The 21,701-nt window shown below is 50.2% G+C and overlaps 1 protein-coding gene across 3 annotated transcripts in view; it reads right to left on the bottom strand.

Annotated features, from left to right (window-relative positions):
- Positions 1-5,846: 5,846 nt before the first annotated feature.
- Positions 5,847-21,701, bottom strand: part of LOC142303875 (threonine--tRNA ligase 2, cytoplasmic-like) — a 146,487-nt gene continuing 130,632 nt past the window's right edge. For all 3 annotated transcript variants that reach the window (XM_075345707.1, XM_075345706.1, XM_075345708.1), the window contains 2 exons: positions 19,621-19,735; positions 5,847-6,091 (listed from right to left, as the gene is read on the bottom strand). In XM_075345707.1, coding sequence (XP_075201822.1) covers positions 5,943-6,091; positions 19,621-19,735 — 264 coding nt within the window. In that variant the 3' untranslated portion in view covers positions 5,847-5,942. The remainder of the gene's footprint in view (positions 6,092-19,620; positions 19,736-21,701) is intronic.

Genomic DNA, 21,701 nt, shown 5'->3' with positions numbered 1-21,701 from the left:
GACGGGAACTGGTACAATTACTCCGTTGGCCTGCAAGGCTGCCACAGCCTGTGAGAAGGCGGCGGCCTTGGAATAGGGGGGAGTTGAGAGAAAAAATCTGTTTGGAGGGATGGAAGAGAATTCTATCCTGTAGCCGTGAGAAATGATATCTCTCACCCACTGATCGGAGACTTGTTGAAACCAAACATTGCCAAAGCGGGAGAGCCTGCCACCGACTAAGGACATTGCTGGAACGGCAGAGAGTCACGAGGAGGCTGCCTTAGTGGCAGAACCTCCTGCGGTCTTCTGTGGACGCGCTTTTGAGCGCCAGTTGGATTTCTGGTCCTTAGCTGAGTTAGCGGACGAGGCGGAGGGCTTAGAGGACGACCAGTTGGAGGAACGAAAGGAACGAAACCTCGGCTGAATCCTACCCTGGGTAGGTTTCCTGGTCTTGGCTTGTGGCATGGAAGTACTCTTCCCGCCAGTAGCCTCTTTAATAATTTCATCGAGCTGTTCACCGAACAGCCGGGAGCAAAAGGGAGCCCAGCAAGGTACTTCTTTGAAGAAGCATCTGCCTTCCACTCTCGAAGCCACAAGATCCTGCGGATAACGAGGGAATTAGCCAAAGCAGCCTCTAGCATGGCAGACATGGCATAAGAAGAAAAAGCTGAAGCTTGAGAGGTTAAAGAAACCATCTCAGGCATAGGTTCCCTGGTGAGAGAATGTATCTCCTCTAGAGAAGCAGAAATGGCTTTGAGGGCCCACACTGCTGCAAAAGTAGGGGAAAACGCGGCCCCCGCCGCTTCATACACGGATTTGGCCAAAAGGTCAATCTGACGGTCAGTGGCACCCTTAAGGGAAGTGCCATCAGCCACCGAGACAACGGTCCGGGCTGAGAGTCTAGACACTGGAGGGTCTACCTTTGGGGATTGAGCCCACTCCTTGACCACCTCAGGTGGAAAGGGAAAACTGTCATCAGAACCACGCTTTGGGAAGCGTTTGTCAGGACAGGCCCTGGGCTTGTTCACAGCTGTCTGAAAACTGGAGTGGTTAAAGAACACACTCTTTACTTTCTTAGGCGAGGTAAACTGGTGCTTTTCTGCCAGAGAGGGTTGCTCCTCTGATACTGGCGGATTGAGATCCAGTACAGAATTAATGGACGCAATCAAGTCACTAAGTTCTGAGTCACCCTCGGAAAGATCAATGGGGCACATGGAGTTAGTCTCTGAGCCCCCTGTAAAGGCATCCTCCTCATCCTGCGAGTCCTCTGAGACAGAGCCACGGGATGAGGAGGGAGAGGAAACCCTGCGGCACCTCTTAGGTGGACTCTGTGTCCTGATGAAGAATCCTCTGTGAGCTCCGGTGGACCAAGGCCAGAGGGTAGGGATCCTAAAGGACCCTTAGCAAGAACATTAGAGGCACCCTGTGAAGGGGGCTGATGCATATTCATCAAAGTCCTGGACAGAAGTCCCATGGACTCAGCAAAAGACTGGGATATAGACCTAGAGAAGGACTCTACCCAGGCCGGGGGTTCAGCCACAGGTGCAGAAGCAGCCTGAGAGACCACTGGGGGTGAGACTCCAGGCTGTGGCACCTCCACGTTCGAGCAGACCTCACAATGTGGATAGGTGCTCGGTTCAGGCAGCAGGAGCTTGCATGCAGTGCATGTAGTATAAAGCTTTGGAGCCTTGCTCCTCGTGTGAGACATGCTGCTGGAGTGGGAAAAAAGTAGCTTGTACAAGTAAATGAACCCCAGGGAGTACAATGCAGAGGTCCACAACCATAGACCGGCTTTGGCTTACCAGACCGCAGGAAGCGGTTTGTGTGCCCTCCAGATCCCGAAGCCCAGACCCTCAATGCACAGCACCTCAGCAGGGATGCAGAGTGCAGGATGGCCCAGCGCAGAATGAATCCTTCCAAGAAAATGGCCGCCGGAGCGAAGAGAGGGGGCGTCTCCTGTAGGAGAGCGGGAACTGGAGGGCCATAGAGGCCTGCAGGGGGGGGGGGGAGTCACCCACAAGTAGTGGGGAGTGTCCCTCCCCTGTGCAGGACGGCCGCCGGGAGGGGCCGCGCCTGTCCCTCTGCATGAGTGACATGCGATGGCAGGAAACAGAAACTAGGCCTCCGGTGAAGCCGGGGCCTAAATTGGAGCCGCGAGGCTGACGCGCAGGCACCATCGGCGCGGTTCTCGGCGAAAAGCGAAATGTCAAACAAGTACCACAAACACACTCTCCCCACACAATAAAGGACATGGACCCCAACATATGAAAGTCTCAGTACTTAGCTGCTGAGACGCAGGGCCAGGTCCCTGGGGATGAGTGCTCCGGTCCAGCAGGATCCTCAAGGGGCTGTGGACGGAGACCGGTCTCCTGTCAGGCATGAGACCGCGCTGGCTCCCACTTCAATCCAGAGCCCAGGAGGGATGGTGAAGGAAAACGGCATGTAAGGCTCCAGCCTTGGAAATCAACCTTACAACACCACCGACACAGTGGGGTGAGAAGGGATATGCCGGGAGTCCAGACGTGGACCCCATTTCTTCAATCTTTTTCCAAATAAAAATCAAAAATCTAGAAAAAAACATGAAAATGCATGTGTGGATGTATCCTCCTGAACACAAAGCAATAAACTGGCTGGGACTGGCTCATCAGGGGGTGTATAAGCTCAGAGGGAGGAGCTACACTTTTAAGTGTAGTACTTTGTGTGTCCTCCGGAGGCAGAAGCTAAACACCCAAGGTCTGGGTCTCCCAAAGGAACGATAAAGAAATGAAGTCAATAAAATAAAAACATTCCAGCATTACCCATGTGGTTCTCCTCCTGAAATGGCACCGGACCCTGATGCACATTGTGGCACTAGCCTTTGTCAGTGATCATTTTCAGTGAGCCCACTCCCTTGGATGAAAAGCAACACATAGTCGTTACTATATAACGGTATTATTCTGGGTCTAAATAATGCAATCTAGTTGTTATATGATGGTATTCTGCTGGGTCCATACAATGCAATGCGATTACTGTATTACGGTATTATGCTCGGGTTATACAATGCAATGTAATGTGGTTACTATATGGCAGTATTATGCTGGGTCTATACAATTGAGAGTAAAGGGTGGTCTTCCAGCAGCACAGAGCATTTCAGTAGAGGAGTGTTACTGACTTTAGGATAGGTCAGACAAAGTTTCATAATGGAAGTAGAAGGGTCTTCTGGCAGCACAGAGTATTTCATGAAATTAATCGCAAGATATTGCAGTAGGTCACAAGCTGGAAAGTGCAGGTTCCAGCCGCAGCACAGAGTATTTCAGAGGTTTCAGGACCCAGCATTTTCCAGCTTCCGGCTTACTGCAATTTCACCACATTCATTTGCTAAAACACTCTGCTGTAGGATTTGTTATGGTTTTGGAAGTTGTACTGTGCATGAAGTTGTGGTGGGACACATTCCATGCATTGCAATTTTTCATTTTCTTATATATAACTTTTTGATATAGCGCCAACATATTCAGCAGTAAATTGACATCATCATACGGCATATTAATCTGAATTGATATGACCACTTTTACTCTTCCTCTTATTGCAATGTGTGTGTTAGTCTCTGCTGCTTCTCTTGGATTATATTTATGAATCAGCAAGCTCTGGATGAGCAAAGCCATTGTTCTTTCATATCTATGAAAATGCTGCAGTATTCCGCAGTAGGCCCCAATAATGCTGATGGGAATCTAGTATGTAGCAGTTTTTTTATGCCATCAGCATGGCAGGTATAGAATTATTGCATAATTTCAGTCCTTTTTTTTTCTCTCTCTCATTACTGTGATGATGTAAGAACGTCCTTGCTTAGAGTAATAAGTGGTGATGTCAGGAACGTCACTGCTCATCTGAGTCATCATACACTGATGCAGATAATCCTGGAACAGTAAGAACCCCTGGATTATGTCGGACGTGGGATCTTTCTAATAAATTGGTGAATGAAGGAGTCTCTTGTTTTCATTTCTTTATCCTCTCTTTTTATGTCTTTCAGGTTTCCATTGTGGACTGCATCTGATTCTGTGGACTACTTTGGACCTTCATGGATTTTTTTTTTTTAAATAAATTGGTGAACCAGGGAAAGTCAGGGAGTGATTTTTTATATTTTTTTCTGTGTGTTTTTTTTCTCTCTACATCTAGTGGGTTAGTAATGGGGGTATCTGGTAGACACCGCTCCATTACTAAACCTAAGGCTTGATGGCAGCTGACAATTCACAGCTAACATCAACCCCATAAACCATTACCCTGAATGCCACCACACCAGGGCAACTGGGAATAGCCAGGCAAAGCGCCAGAATAGGTGCATCTAATGGATACACCAATTCTGGGGCGGCTGCGTGTTGCTATTTTTAGGCTGGGGAGGTCCCAATAATCATGGGCCTTTCAAGCCTGATAATACCAGCTCCTAGCTGTCTGGTTTGCTTTCACTGGTGATAAAAAAAATAGGGGGGGAACATACGCCGCTTTTTAAAATTATTTCTATTAAATAAAAACGGCATGGGATGCCCAAGGTAAAACAGACAGTTTAAGTTTGCAGCCCGCAGCTGTATGCTTTACCATTGATGGTTATCAAAAATATGGGGGACACCATGTCATTTTTTCCATTAAATTATTTGGCCAAATAGCTATACAAGCTATGGAGCTATCTATCCATCCATTTTTCCACATCTTTAACACATAAAAAAACAGTAATTTCAGTGTCATGCATTTTTTTTCCTGTACATCACACAGGTGCCATCTGTGTTTCATCCATTCTGCTGGTAAAAAAACCGGACATGTCTCTGTGTAGATCACAAGGACACATGGTTCTTGTGAAAACATGGAGGTGTGAAGATACCCATTGATTTTAATTAGTATGTGTGAAAACGGACACCACACATACTGGAAACAGGGACGTGTGAAAGAGACCTAAAAGAGACTTATGGCTCACGCACTCAGCATAGTGAGAGCAGGATAGTTTGAGGTGCAGTGACGTCACTCAGAAGGGCAGAACATCGCTGGATACTGGCAAATGAGGCTGTAGGTGATTATATTTCCACACTCACACCACATACACAATGTGCATTGCACATGCATACAGATTTAGTAAATAACCTTCAAGGGAGGGCTGGTTTAAGGCCAGGATGAAGACTTGTAAATTTAGGGCACTTGGTTGTTATCAGGTTAAAGGGAACCTGTCACCAGATTTGGAGCCTATCCGCTGCGGTCACCACCACTGGGCTCTTGTATACAGCATTATTACATGCTGTATGTAAGAGCCCAGGCCGCTGTGTAGAGCATAAAAATCACTTTAAATCCACTTACCTAAATGGTCGGTGCTGAGCAGATGGTTCAAATAGGTGTCTCTGTTCTCCAGTACAGGCGCCTCCTCTTTCGGCCATCTTTGTCCTCCATCTTCTGAAGCTGGTGTGGATGATGCGTCCAACGTCATCCACACAAGCCGACACTGGTGTCCTGCGCAGAAAAAAGTATTGTAGTGCGCATGCGCAGAACCTCAATGCTGGCTATTGTGGATGATGTAGGACGTGTCATGCACCCCGGCTTCAGAAGAAGGACAAAGATGGCCGAAAGAGGAGGCGCCGGCACTGGAGAACGGAGACACCCATCTGCACCATACTGACCGTTTAGGTGAGTATTATAAAGTCACTTTTATGCTCTACACGGCGGCCTGGGCTCTTATATACAGTATGTTAGAATGCTTATAGTCACCAAATCTGGTGACAGGTTCCCTTTTAAGCTTCCACACGTTATTTAAAGAGGTGATTATGGCTCTGTAATATGAGCTTAGGGGAGTTTGTCCCATTTTTATTTCAGACCACTCTCACAAAAGAAGTAATGATCACATTACACCTATACAGAATTAATAAATTACTAAAGATTCTTTATTTGCAGTTTGTTTTCTTTCACAATGGTCACAGTATCTTCCAATTTCAGAGTTCAGAGACTTTCTTTCAGAATTCCTCTTCCGCATTCTTACAATGCACCTTTTTTAATTTGGTAAGCTTTTCTACAGCGGAGGCTACAGACACTTCTCCATGCACCTTGTTGTCTCGTGTCCGCACATTGACCGCGCTGTTAGCCTTCTCCTTCTCACCAACCACTAGAAGAACAGAGTTTACATGTCAATCATAGATCAATTCATAGAGTAAATATATCTTCGTTGTAGCGGCTGGTAAAATTTGAATAAATTATTTCCACTTCCCCATTTCTCATAATAAATGGGACTGTTTAATAAGAAACCATTTAAAATCGACAGACAGGAAGATTCATACGACAAGCTTTAAGATCAAGAAGATAAGACATTTTCAGTGCAATAACCTATGGGCAAAATTCATATTATCAAGTTTAATAGAAATAAATGACTTTTTATAAAAGATTCACTGGTCACCAAAGGACTATTGTTATAGCATTCTTTTTATCTTAAAGCACCACTCCAGCATTTTTATTTTCAGTGCTGGACTGGTATTTAAAACCTAAGGTCCTTGCCCCTACTCTTAGGCGGGATTTACACGTTGCGACATCCCTACCGATATATCGTCGGTGGTCACGTCGTTAGTGACACACATCCAGCGCCGGTAGTGAAATCGCAATGTGTACATCCTAGGTGCAACGATGAATGATCGCAAAAGCGTAAAAAAATCGCTGATCTGTGTCACGTCGTTCATTTCCATAATGTCGTTGCTGTTGCAGATAAGATGTTGTTTGTCGTTTCTGCAGCACCACACATCGCTGTGTGTGAAACGGCAGGAGCGACAAACATCTCCTTACCTGCCTCCACCGGCAATGCGGAAGGAAGGAGGTGGGAGGGATGTTACGTCCCGCGCATCTCCGCCCCTCCGCTTCTATTGGCCGGCCGCTTAGTGACGTCGCGGTGACGTCGCAGTGACGTCGAACGCACCTCCCCCTTGAAGGAGGGATTGTTAGGCGGTCACAGCGACGTCGCCGACCAGGTATGTGCGTGTGAAGCTGCCGTAGCGATAATGTTAGCTATGGCAGCAAGCACCAGATATCGCATGTACGACAGGGGCGGGTGCTATCACGCTCGACATCGCTAGCAATTGCTAGCGATGTCGCAGCGTGTAAAGCCGACCTTATACTCACTCTCTGGGGTTTTCACCTTTATTCAGTCACTTTGGTCCCGCACCATCTTCTGACTGGCCGGAAGTCAGAAGTTACATCACAAGTAGTGATGAGGGAGCACAACCATCCTCGGGTGCTCAGTACTCGTAACCAGCAGTTGATGCTCGGATGGGTGTGACTCGAGCATAGAACTATAACATAAGTCAACGGAGGACTTGAGCATTTTTCCAGAAAATGCTCAAGTCCGCCATTGACTTCTATTATACTTAGGTGCTCGAGTTGTGCCCATGTGAGCATCCACCTGCTGTTAACGAGTAGCGCACACCCAAGCATGGTAGTGCTTACTCATCACTAGTCACAAGCTCTCAATGCAAGCCTATGAGAGTCAGAACGAGGCTCTCATAGACTTGCATTGAGTTGTGATCCTAGGTACACACCATCAAACACTAAAGCTGCTGGCAGGTCACAAACTGGAGAAGACTATTGAGAACATAGGTTTCTTTTTTTCAACCTAGGTCCACTTAGTTTAACCTTCCACCACTAGTTCTACATTTCCTCACTAAATCATTTTATAACCGACAATATTATGTGTACTAAGGAAATCATCCGGACCTTTTTTAAAAGCTGTTATAGTATCTGCCATTACTACCTCTTGTGGTAGGGCATTCCACAGTCTGACTGCTCTAACTGTAAAGAACCCTTTCCTATTTAGCTGCCAGAATCAAACATTTCATAGAATAATTCAAGACTTTTGTTTAGGATTCTAGGGAGATATCTGCATATACACTGTATGTTTGATAAAAATAAAGATTCCCTGTTGCGGGATTAAAAAAAAAGAGAATTTTGTTTACTTACCGTAAATTCTTTTTCTTATAGTTCCGTAATGAGAGACCCAGACCATGGGGTGTATAGCTTCTGCCTCCGGAGGACACACAAAGTACTACACTAAAAAGTGTAGCTCCTCCCTCCTAGCATATACACCCCCTGGATAACCAAATATAGCCAGTTTAGTGCAAAAGCTGAAGAAGGACAGCCACCCACAAGTAGAGATAGAACAAAAACCGGAACAACCGGAGCCTCTGTCTACAACAACAGCCGGTGAAAACACACGGAACAAGAAAACTGCCAACAGGCAACAGGGAGGGTGTGCTGGGTCTCCCATTACGGAACTATAAGAAAAAGAATTTACGGTAAGTAAACAAAATTCTCTTTTTCTTTATCATTCCTATGGGAGACCCAGACCATGGGACGTCTCAAAGCAGTCCATGGGTGGGAATAAACAGAAAACTGAGAAGTAGGCGAAACCTAACTTCACAAATGGGCGACAGCCACCTGAAGGATGCGTCTGCCCAAGCTCGCATCTGCCGAAGCATGAGCATGCACTTGGTAGTGCTTCGAAAAGGTATGCAGACTAGTCCAAGTGGCAGCCTGACAGACCTGCTGAGCCGTAGCCTGGTGCCTGAAAGCCCAAAAGGCACCGACAGCTCTGGTCGAGTGTGCCTTGATCCCCGGCAGGGGAGGCACTTGAGTACACTGGTAGGCATCGGAAATGGCCGACCTAATCCAACGAGCTAGGGTCGGCTTAGAAGCCGAGAGGCCCTTACGCCGTCCTGAGGTCAGCACAAAAAGAGAGGTGCACCGCCTAAGAGCAGCGGTGCGAGAAACATAGATCCGGAGCGCCCGCACCAGATCCAGAGTACGCAACAAGTATGGAACAATACTGACAGAGCCGAGACTTGTCCCTTGAGGGAATTGAGAGATAGTCCTAGCTGCAGACCGGAGTGTAGAAAGGACAGAAGGGTCGGCAGGGAGAAAGGCCAAGGAGCATGGCCGGAAGAGTGACACCAGGACAGGAAAATTCTCCAGGTCCTGTGATATATCTTGGCGGAGGAAGACTTCCGAGCCCGAGTCATAGTGGAGATGACTTCAGGAGGGATACCAGAAGTCGTCAAGATCCAGGACTCAAGAGCCACGCCGTCAATCTGAGAGCCGCAGAATTCTCGCGGAAAAACGGACCTTGTGAGAGAAGGTCTGGACGGTCCGGAAGATGCCACGGCACCTCCACGGACAGATGGAGCAGGTCTGGGTACCAAGCTCGCCTGGGCCAGTCTGGAGCAATGAGGATGACCTGACGGCCCTCCATTCTGATCTTGCGCAGGACTCTGGGCAAGAGAGCTAGAGGGGGAAACACGCAAGACAGACGAAACTGGGACCAATCTTGAACCAGCGCGTCCGCTGCAAAGGCCTGAGGATCGTGGGAGCGAGCCACGTAAACCGGAACCTTGTTGTTGTGCCGGGATGCCATTAGATCCACTTCCGGAGTGCCCCACTTGCGTCAGATTGTCCGAAACACTGCCGGATGCAGAGCCCACTCGCCGCTGTCCACGGTTTGACGGCTGAGATAATCTGCCTCCCAGTTTTCCACGCCTGGGATGTGGACTGCGGATATGGCGGACTTGGAGTCCTCCGTCCACTGAAGGATGCGTTGAACCTCCAACATTGCCAGGCAGCTGCGTGTCCCGCCCTGGTGATTGATGTAGGCAACCGCTGTCGCGTTGTCTGACTGGACTCGAATGTGCTTGCCCGCCAACAGATGGTGAAAGGCTAAGAGAGCTAGAAGCACAGCTCTGATTTCCAGCACATTGATCGAGAGGGCTGATTCGGACTGAGTCCAAGTGCCCTGCGCTCTGTGGTGGAGATATACTGCTCCCCAGCCGATTAGACTGGCATCCGTTGTGAGGATCACCCAGGACGGGGCTAGGAAGGAGCGTCCCTGAGACAGAGAGAGGGGCCGAAGCCACCACTGAAGGGAGCCCCTGGTCTGTGGCGACAGAGCCACCAACCTGTGCAAGGAGTAAGTCCGCTTGTCCCAACAGCGGAGAATGTCCAGCTGCAGAGGACGCAGATGGAACTGGGCAAAGGGAACCGCTTCCATTGACGCCACCATCTGACCCAGCACCTGCATTAGGTGCCTGATGGAGTGACGGCGAGACCTCAGCAAGGAGCGCACCGCCAGATGGAGGGACTGCTGTTTGACTAAGGGCAGCTTTACAAGTGCGGCAAAGTCTCGAACTGCATCCCTAGGTACGTGAGACTCTGGGTCGGAGTCAGAGTGGACTTGGGTAGATTGACAAGCCACCCGAACTGGACTAGAGTGGCGAGAGTGAGCGAGACACTCCGCTGACAGTCTGCACTGGATGAAGCCTTGACCAGAAGGTCGTCCAGGTAAGGAATCACTGCCAACCCCTGGAGGTGCACAACCGCAACCACTGCTGCCATGACCTTGGTGAATACTCGAGGGGCCGTGGCTAACCCGAAGGGGAGAGCCACGAATTGGAAATGTTCCTCTCCGATTGCAAAACGTAGCCAACGCTGGTGTGAAACTGCAATTGGCACATGCAGATAGGCATCTCTGATGTCGATGGATGCTAGAAAGAAGGGAATTTTGTTACTTACCGTAAATTCCTTTTCTTCTAGCTCTTATTGGGAGACCCAGACGATTGGGGTATAGCTACTGCCCTCTGGAGGCCACACAAAGCACTACATTAAAAGTGCAAGGCCCCTCCCCCTCTGGCTATACCCCCCCCGTGGTATCACGGGTTCTCCAGTTTTAGTGCCAAAGCAAGAAGGAGGAAGCCAATAACTGGTTTAAACAAATTAACTCCGAATAACATCGGAGAACTGAAAAACCGTTCAACATGAACAACATGTGTACCCGCAAACAACAAAAAAACATCCCGAAGGACAACAGGGCGGGTGCTGGGTCTCCCAATAAGAGCTAGAAGAAAAGGAATTTACGGTAAGTAACAAAATTCCCTTCTTCTTCAGCGCTCTATTGGGAGACCCAGACGATTGGGACGTCCAAAAGCTGTCCCTGGGTGGGTAAAGAAATACCTCATGTTAGAGCTGCAAAACAGCCCTCCCCTACGGGGGTGTCACTGCCGCCTGCAGGACTCTTCTACCTAAGCTGGCATCCGCCGAAGCATAGGTATGCACCTGATAATGCTTGGTGAAAGTGTGCAGACTGGACCAGGTAGCTGCCTGGCACACCTGTTGAGCCGAAGCCTGGTGACGTAATGCCCAGGACGCACCCACGGCTCTGGTTGAGTGGGCTTTTAGCCCTGAAGGAACCGGAAGCCCCGCAGAACGGTAGGCCTCTAGAATTGGTTCTTTGATCCATCGAGCCAGGGTGGCTTTAGAAGCCTGCAACCCCTTGCGCGGACCAGCGACAAGGACAAAAAGTGCATCGGCACGGCGCATGGGCGCCGTGCGGGAAATGTAGATTCTGAGTGCTCTCACCAGATCTAGCAAACGTAAGTCCTTTTCATACCGGTGAACCGGATGAGGACAAAAAGAAGGCAAGGATATATCCTGATTAAGATGAAAAGAGGATACGACCTTAGGGTGAAACTCCGGAATAGGGCGCAGCACTACCTTGTCCTGGTGGAACACCAGGAAGGGAGCCTTGGATGACAGAGCTGCCAGCTCAGACACTCGCCGAAGCGATGTGATCGCAACAAGAAACGCCACTTTCTGTGACAGCCGAGAAAAGGAAACTTCCTTCAGAGGCTCGAAGGGCGGCTTCTGGAGAGCAACCAGTACCCTGTTCAGATCCCATGGATCTAACGGCCGCTTGTACGGGGGCACAATATGACAGACCCCCTGCAGGAACGTGCGCACCTTAGAAAGACGTGCTAGACGCTTCTGAAAAAACACGGATAGTGCCGAAACTTGCCCTTTAAGGGAGCTGAGCGACAAGCCCTTTTCTAACCCCGATTGCAGGAAGGAAAGAAACTTGGGCAATGCAAATGGCCAGGGAGACACTCCCTGAGCAGAGCACCAGGATAAGAAAATCTTCCACGTTCTGTGGTAGATCTTAGCCGAATTCGACTTTCTAGCTTGTCTCATTGTGGCAACGACTCCTTGAGATAATCCTGCAGATGCTAGGATCCAGGACTCAATGGCCACACAGTCAGGTTCAGGGCCGCAGAATTCTGATGGAAAAACGGCCCTTGGGACAGTAAGTCTGGTCGGTCTGGCAGTGACCACGGTCGACCGATCGTGAGATGCCACAGATCCGGATACCACGACCTCCTCGGCCAGTCTGGAGCGACGAGTATGATGCGGCTGCACTCGGATCTGATCTTGCGTAGCACTCTGGGCAAGAGCGCCAGAGGCGGAAACACGTATGGGAGCTGAAACTGCGACCAATCTTGAACCAAGGCGTCTGCCGCCAGAGCTCTTTGATCGCGCGACCTCGCCATGAATGCCGGGACCTTGTTGTTGTGCCGGGATGCCATTAGGTCGACGTCCGGCACTCCCCAGCGGCGACAGATTTCCTGAAACACGTCCGGGTGAAGGGACCATTCCCCTGCGTCCATGCCCTGGCGACTGAGGAAGTCTGCTTCCCAGTTTTCTACGCCTGGGATGTGAACCGCGGATATGGTGGATGCTCTGTCCTCCACCCACATTAGAATGCGCCGGACTTCTTGGAAGGCTTGCCGACTGCGCGTCCCTCCTTGGTGGTTGATGTATGCCACCGCTGTGGAGTTGTCCGATTGGATTCGGATCTGCTTTCCTTCCAGCCACTGTTGGAAGGCCAGTAGAGCAAGATACACTGCTCTGATCTCCAGAACATTGATCTGAAGGGTGGACTCCTGCGGAGTCCACGTCCCCTGAGCCCTGTGGTGGAGAAATACTGCTCCCCACCCTGACAGACTCGCATCTGTCGTGACTACTGCCCAGGATGGGGGCAGGAAGGATCTTCCCTGAGACAATGAGGTGGGAAGGAGCCACCATTGTAGGGAGTCCTTGGCCGTCTGGGAAAGCGAGACTTTCCTGTCCAGGGACGTTGACTTCCCGTCCCATTGGCGGAGAATGTCCCATTGAAGTGGGCGCAGATGAAACTGCGCAAAGGGAACTGCTTCCATGGCTGCCACCATCTTCCCTAGGAAATGCATGAGGCGCCGCAAGGGATGCAACTGGCCCTGCAGAAGAGATTGCACCCCTGTCTGTAGTGACCGCTGCTTGTTCAGCGGAAGCTTCACTATCGCTGCTAGAGTATGAAACTCCATGCCAAGATACGTTAGTGATTGAGTCGGTGATAGGATCGACTTTGGAAAGTTGATGATCCATCCGAAAGACTGTAGGGTCTCCAGCGTAGCATTCAGGCTGCGCTGACATGCCTCTTGAGAGGGAGCTTTGACCAATAAATCGTCTAGGTAAGGGATCACCGAGTGTCCCTGAGAGTGCAAGACTGCTACCACCGCCGCCATGACCTTGGTGAAGACCCGTGGGGCTGTCGCCAGACCAAATGGCAGAGCTACGAACTGAAAATGGTCGTCTCCTATCACAAAACGTAGAAAACGTTGATGTTCTGTAGCCATTGGCACGTGGAGATAAGCATCTTTGATGTCTATTGAGGCAAGGAAGTCTCCTCTGGACATTGAGGCAATGACAGAACGCAGGGTTTCCATCCGGAACTTCCTGGCGTGCACATGTTTGTTGAGCCGTTTTAGGTCCAGAACAGGACGGAACGAGCCGTCCTTTTTTGGAACCACAAAGAGATTGGAGTAAAACCCTTGCCCTTGTTCCTGAGGAGGGACTGGGATCACCACTCCTTCCGCTCTTAGGGAGTCCACCGCCTGCAGCAGAGCATCTGCTCGGTCTGGATGTGGGGAGGTTCTGAAGAACCGAGCTGGAGGACGAGAATTGAACTCGATTCTGTACCCGCGAGACAAAATGTCCGTCACCCACCGGTCTTTGACCTGTGACATCCAAATGCCGGAAAAGCGGGAGAGCCTGCCCCCGACCGGCGATGCGGAGGGAGGGGGCTGGAAGTCATGAGTTAGCCGCTTTGGAAGTGGTACCTCCATTTGCTTTCTTGGGGCGCGTGTGAGCCCGCCACGAATCTGAGTTTCTTTGCGTCCTCTGAGTCCCTTTGGACGAGGTAAACTGTGTCTTGCCCGAACCTCGAAAGGACTGAAACCTCTGCTGCCACTTTTTCTGCTGAGGTTTGGTTGTTCTGGGTTGTGGTAAAGAGGAGTCTTTACCCTTGGACTGCTTAATGATATCAGCCAATGGCTCGCCAAACAGTCTATCTCTAGATAAAGGCAAACTGGTTAAACATTTTTTGGAACCAGCATCTGCTTTCCAGTCCTTTAACCACAAGGCTCTGCGCAAAACTACCGAATTGGCGGACGCCATTGAGGTGCGACTGGTAGATTCTAGGACCGCATTGATAGCGTAAGACGCAAACGCCGACATCTGCGTGGTAAGGTGCGCCACTTGCGGCACTGCTGGATGTATGATAGCATCCACTTTTGCTAAGCCAGCTGAAATAGCCTGGAGTGCCCATACGGCTGCGAATGCCGGAGCAAACGACGCGCCGATAGCTTCATAGACAGATTTTAACCAAAGGTCCATCTGTCTGTCATTGGCATCTTTAAGTGAAGCGCCATCCTCCACTGCAACTATGGACCTAGCTGCGAGCTTGGAAATCGGGGGGTCTACCTTTGGACACTGTGTCCAGCGCTTGACCACCTCAGGGGGGAAAGGGAAACGCGTATCTTTAGATCGTTTAGAGAAACGCCTTTCTGGGTGAGCGTCGTGCTTCTGGATTGATTCTCTGAAGTCAGCGTGATCCAACAAAGCACTCAATTTACGCTTGGGATAAAGGAAACGAAACTTCTCCTGCTCCGCAGCCGCCTCTTCTGCTGAAGGGGCTGGGGGAGAAATATCCAACAGCCTATTGATGGCTGAGATAAGGTCGTTTACCATGGCATCCCCATCAGGGGTATCCAGGTTGAGAGGGGTTCCAGGAATGGATTCCTGATCACTCTCATCAGACACATCACAGGGAGACTGATTGCGCTGAGACCCTGAGCAGTGTGATGACGTCGAGGGTCTTTCCCAGCGAGCTCGCTTAGGGTGGCTGGGGCTATCATCTGAGTCATAATCCTCGGCCTGTGAAGCCGGGGACCCCCCTGTGGGCTGGATTAATTCCAAGTGAGGGGGACCTGAGGACAGAGGCCTCGCCGTGCCCAAAGACTGAGCCCCATGCATAGATTGCAAGGTTTCAAGGATTTTTGCCATAGACACAGACATATTATCAGCAAAAACTGCAAAGTCTGTCCCTGTCACCGGGGCAGAACTTACAAGCGTCTCAGCCTGGGTCACTACCTCTCCTGACTCCGGCTGGCGAAGCAGCACCGGGTCGGAGCATTGCACACAATGGGGGTCATCGGAGCCTGCTGGTAGATTAGCCCCACATGCAGCACACGCAGTATACACAGCCCTAGCCTTGGCAGCCTTGCGTTTTGAGGATGGCATGTTGTTGCTTCCACAGAGGGATCTGGGAGATGCAGCCAGAAGCGACCTCACAGTGCAAGAAATACAATATCTCTATATCCTACACAGTACACCGATACACCGTGAGGCCCTAGAGGGACCAGCACAGAAAAATCGCTTACCGCCCGCTTAAAAAGCGGGTGTGTGGTCGCCAGATAGCCCCTAGTCCAGGTCTCCCAGAGCCTTGCGTCCTTCCTCCAGCCAGACTGCATGTAATGGCTGCCGGCGTCCTGAGAGAGAAGGGGGGCGGGCCCTGGGCGTTCCTGGCTAAGAGCGGGAAGCCTGCTTCCCTCTGTGCCTAGTGTGAGGGCTGGAGCATGTAAATCAGGCTCCAGCCCTCGTCGCTGCTAGCGAACAGCGTCTCTCCCCTACCCTGAATGACAGGGTGGGGGCGGGAACGAATCGGAGCTGCCGGCGTCCTAGGCCCAAAAAGCCGGGGACTCAATTTATAACCGCCGCCGCCGTAAAAGCGCGGACGGCGGATCCCCGGCGCACCACAAGTCACAGCAGCGCCGCCCAGTCCAGAGGGGGTCGGCGCTGCGTTCCCATACACAAAAAATCCCCCAGTAATCTGTAGGGACACTAACTCCAACGTTGCGGTCCCCGGCGCACTACAACACCCAGCCAGCCCGGAGTGTGTCTGTGCCTGCCGGGGACACAGAGTACCTGTATGATGCAGGGCCTGTCCCTGATCGTACTCCTGCTCCGTCTCCATCAGGTTCTAATGGGTCTGTGGATGGAGCCCGGCGTCAGAGCTGAGAGGCCGGCAGGATCCCACTTCCACAGAGCCCTACCAGGGGATGTGGAAGGAAAACAGCATGTCAGGCTCCAGCCCTGTACCAGCAATAGGTACCTCAACCTTACAACACCATCCAGGGGTGAGAAGGGAGCATGCTGGGGACACTATATGTGTCCTCTTTTCTTCCATCCGAAATAGTCAGCAGCTACTGCTGACTAAAATCTGTGGAGCTATGCATGGAATGTCTGACCTCCTTCGCACACAAAGCTAAAACTGGAGAACCCGTGATACCACGGGGGGGGTATAGCCAGAGGGGGAGGGGCCTTGCACTTTTAATGTAGTGCTTTGTGTGGCCTCCAGAGGGCAGTAGCTATACCCCAATCGTCTGGGTCTCCCAATAGAGCGCTGAAGAAATCCCCTTGGGTCATTGAGGAAATGACTGACCGCAGAGACTCCATGCGAAAATGCCGCACCTGAACATGCTTGTTGAGAAGCTTGAGATCCAGGATGGGCCGGAAGGAACCATCCTTCTTGGGGACTAGGAAGAGATTTGAGTAGAAACCTCTGAACCGTTCCCGGGCGGGAACCGGTACAATTACTCCGTTGGCCTGCAAGGATGCCACGGCCTGAGAGAAGGCGACGGCCTTGGAGCAGGGGGGAGTGGACAGAAAAAAATCTGTTTGGCGGGCTGGAAGAGAATTCTATCCTGTAGCCGTGGGAGATGATATCCCGCACCCACTGATCGGAGACGTGTTGAAACCACACGTCGCCAAAGTGGGAGAGCCTGCCACCGACCAAGGACGTTGCTGGCGCGGCCAGATAGTCAAGAGGAGGCTGCCTTAGTGGCAGCGGCTCCTGCGGTCTTCTGAGGACGCGGCTTCGTGCGCCAGCTGGGTTTGCGGTCCTTGGCTGAGTTAGTGGACGAGGCTGAGGGCTTAGAGGATGACCAGTTAGAGGAACGAAAGGAACGAAACCTCGACTGGTTCCTACCCTGGGCAGGTTTCCTGGTTTTAGTTTGTGGCAAGGAAGTACTCTTCCCGCCAGTAGCTTCCTTAATAATTTCATCCAGTTGTTCGCCGAACAGCCGGGACCCAGCAAATGGGAGCCCAGCAAGGTACTTCTTGGAAGAAGAGTCTGCTTTCCACTCTCGAAGCCACAAGATCCTGCGTATAGCGAGGGAATTAACCGAAGCCACCGCCGTGCGGTGAGAAGCCTCCAGAATGGCAGACATGGCATAGGATGAAAAGGCTGAAGCCTGGGAAGTTAAGGCAACAATTTCGGGCATAGAGTCCCTGGTGAGGGAATGCATCTCCTCCAGAGAAGCAGAGACGGCTTTAAGAGCCCATACTGCTGCAAAAGACGGGGAGAACGAGGCCCCTGCCGCTTCATATACAGATTTGGCCAGAAGGTCAACCTGGCGGTCAGTGGAATCCTTAAGTGAGGTGCCATCAGCCACAGATACAACTGTCCGGGCTGAGATTCTAGACACCGGAGGGTCTACCTTCGGTGAATGAGCCCACTCCTTGACCACCTCTGGTGGAAAGGGAAACCGGTCATCAGAACTACGCTTTGGGAAGCGTTTGTCAGGACAGGCCCTGGGCTTGGTCACAGTGGCCTGAAAACTGGAGTGGTTAAAGAACACACTCCTTGATCTCTTAGGTGAGGTAAACTGGTGCTTTTCTACCAGAGAGGGTTGCTCCTCTGATACTGGTGGATTGAGGTCCAGTACAGAATTAATGGACGCAATCAAATCACTAACATCTGCATCACCTTCGGTCAGATCAATGGGGCACATGGAGGTAGCGTCCGAGCCCACAATAAAGGCATCCTCCTCGTCCTGCGATTCAGCTCGTGAATCAGAGCCGCGGGACGAGGAAGTTGAGGAGTCCCTGCGTCTCCGTTTAGGAGGACGGGGTCTGAGCTCTGTGAGCTCTGCTGAGCGAGCCGTAGCAGCAGAGGCGCCCTGAGAAGGGGGCTGATGCATGCTCAGCAGAGTCCGGGACAACTGTCCCATGGAGTCGGCAAAGGACTGGGAGATAGACTTAGAGAAGGATTCTACCCAAGCCGGGGGTTCAGCCACCGGAGCCGGAGCAGCCGGAGGGACCACTGGGAGTGAGACTCCAGGCTGAGGCACCACCATGTTAGAGCAGGCATCACAATGTGGATATGTGCTCGGTTCAGGCAGTACGAGCTTACATGCAGTGCATATTGAGTACAGCCTTGCAGCCTTGCTCCTTGTGTGAGACATGCTGCTCAAGTGGGGGTTCTGAGCAGAATGGCCCCCAGAGAGTATATAAGCAGGTCCACAACCGGAGGTTGTGGCTTACCAGACAGTTTGTGTGCCCTCCAGATCCCACAGGCCGGACCCCCAGAGAGATGCTGCAGCCAGCTCCGATCAGTGTGAGAACGCTGATAAAATGGCGCCAGAGCGAGGAGAGGGGGCGGGGCCTACTCAAAGAGCGGGATCCAGAGGGCCAAGGAGGTATACAGGGGAGGGAATCTTTCCTCAGAGAGGAGTGTCCCTTCCCTGTGCCGAATAGCCGCTGGGCGGAGCGGCACTGTCCCTCTGCATGATTGGCATGCAGGGGCAGTGAAAACGAAAGTAGGCCTCAGGCGAAGCCGGGGCCTAAATTTAACAATGCGGCCGGCGCGCAGGCACCATCGGCGCGGTTCTCCAGTGAAAACCAGAGAACCGCCCGGAAAAGTCAGCATAGTTACACAGCACACTCTCCCCAACAATAAAGTACAAGGGACCCCCTGATAACCACGTCTCAGATACTTAGCTTGTGAGACGCAGGGCCAGGTCCCTGAGGGATGAGTGCTCCATCCGGCAGGATCCAAAAGGGGCTGCGGATGGAGACCGGTCTCCTGCAAGGCAGGCAGAACCGTGCTGGCTCCCACTTCAAGCCAGAGCCCGAGGGGATAGTGAAGGAGCGCGGCATGTAAGGTTCCCGCCCTGAAATCAACCTTAACAACACCTCCGACACAGTGGGGTGAGAAGGGACATGCCGGGAGTCCAGGCTTGGACCCGCTTTTCTTCAAATTCTTTCCAAAAGTCAAAATCAGATGAGAATGCATGTGTGGATGTGTGCCTCCTGAACACAAAGCATTGAACTGGCTTTATTTGGTTATCCAGGGGGTGTATATGCTAGGAGGGAGGAGCTACACTTTTTAGTGTAGTATTTTGTGTGTCCTCCGGAGGCAGAAGCTATACACCCCATGGTCTGGGTCTCCCATAAGGAACGATGAAGAAAAATGAAAATAAAAAATATGACAAAATTAGTCTTGTTCCGTAGTTCCAGCGCTGCCTCTCTGCTGATCTGAATATTGTGGACACGGCTGCAGTGGTGAACTCACATCTACAGCACGTAACCGCTGCAGTACATCATGGGGCTCAGCGGTCTTACACTGCCCTACAATGTAGTGCTTACAGTTTACCACAGCGAATAATCCGTACTCACCAAATATAAAATTGTACTGGGCCAGTTGTGCATTTCTTATCTTCTTATTCATTGTGCAGCTATTATCCAAGTCTACATCAGCCATAAATCCTGCATCAAAAAATTCTCTGCAAACCTAAAATTACAGGCAATAGTATACAGTTAGTATTACTGGGCACCGATCATTAGCAATCAATTTCATCTGACCATTATTCGTAGAGAAGGGTATCTCTAATACACATATTTTCTATTTAAACAGAGGAGGACTCGTAAAGATAGACTCCTTTAGAAATCACTTACATTTCTTTTATTGTCTTAGCAGGAAAACACTTCCATATACATCACAAGTTGTCCTACCGAGCTCCAGGGGTTTGGCCAGCCAAGTACTTTCCCACCTTGATGTAATCATATGTAAAAATGGGAGAGGTTTCCAGCACTTTGTTATACCTTCACCCCAATGCCGGAGCACAGTATACCAGCACTGTCAGGCCCATGGATGTGTAGCCTGAAAGCTGATGTACAAAGATTCTGCAATCAGCTAAATGACTTTTTGCTGCTGCCGCCGCCCAAATACCTTTTTGCTGCCGCCGCCCAAACACCTTTTTGCTGCCGCCACCCAAATACCTTTTTGCTGCCGCCGCCACCAACACGTTAATCTATATGAAGTGAAAGCTGCACACCAAATTCAGAGAAATATGAACAATCATAACTGCGTTATGATACATAAGGAATGATAAATACAATTAGCCATATGAAAAATTGCAAAAATTGAAATGTGATATTGCATAACTGCTGAGGATTATTTGAAAAAAAGAGATATTTAGCTAATGTATTGATCAATTCATTAATGCCCCATAACCAACTTCACGGTAATCTCTTATTTATGGGGTCCCTAACCAAATGTTACCTCTATGTGTGATTGAAACCTGCTTGTGTGTATGGGTACCTAACCAAATGTTACCTCTATGTGCGGTTGAAACCTGCTTGTGTGTATGGGTCCCTAACCAAATGTTACCTCTATGTGCGGTTGAAACCTGCTTGTGTGTATGGGAAGCAAGGGACCTGGCTATATAGGAAATTGAACAAACATGGCTGAAGGCCGGGACTGGGTTCTCAGACAGAAAAAACTGCATAACAATCAAAGACTGCTGGAACAACATTGCAAATGTGAACAGGGTGCTAACTAAAAAATACACAATCTATATAAAGTGAAAGCTGCACACCAAATTCAGTTATGCAATGTCACATTTCAATTTTTTTAATTTTTCAGATGGCTAATTGTATTTTTCATTCCTTATGTATCATAGAGCAGTTATGCTTATTCATATTTCTCTGAATTTAGTGTGCAGCTTTCAGTTTATATAGATTGTGTATTTTTTGGCTAGCACCCTGTTCACATTTGCAATGGTGTTCCAGCAGTCTTTTTGATTGTTAGCCACCACATTAATAGCCTCCTGGAAAACTCAATTATTTTTGGAGATTTTCAGATTCGGGAGATCTAATTCTATTGTTCCAAAGAATCTTTATTTCACCATAAACACAATCATTATTGCTACATACACCAATTATCAGCCAATTTATCTGGCGTAATATCTAAATATAACTTATTAGGTTATGCTTAGGTAAAGGTACAACGGCAATCACATTCGGGATAAAATTATATAAAGGATTACTGGGAAAAGCCATGTTTGGAGCCAAGTCACTATTGGACAGTGGTCTCACCTATGACAATGTATGACCTGCCCACCTAATATTAGATCAGGGGAATCTGACCTGTACTGATTACTTAAGGTCCAGTCACACTAAGCAACTTACCAGCGATCCCAACAACGATAGGGATCGCTGGTAAGTTGCTAGGAGGTTGCTGGTGAGATGTCACACTGCCACGCTCCAGCGATCCCACCAGCAACCTGACCTGGCAGGGATCGCTGGAGCGTCGCTACACGAGTTGCTGGTGAGCTCACCAGCAACCAGTGACCAGCCACACGTGCAGAGAGCAGGGAGCAGGGTACACTGAGCGCTGGCTCCCTGCTCTCCTAGTTACAGCACACATCGGGTTAATTAACCCGATGTGTCCTGCAGCTACATGTGCACAGAGCAGG

This window comes from Anomaloglossus baeobatrachus, chromosome 4 (genome assembly GCF_048569485.1).
Source record: "Anomaloglossus baeobatrachus isolate aAnoBae1 chromosome 4, aAnoBae1.hap1, whole genome shotgun sequence".
Lineage (NCBI taxonomy): Eukaryota > Metazoa > Chordata > Amphibia > Anura > Aromobatidae > Anomaloglossus > Anomaloglossus baeobatrachus.
Note: the sequence above shows the minus strand (reverse complement) of the source record. Positions and strands in the feature narration are given on the sequence as shown.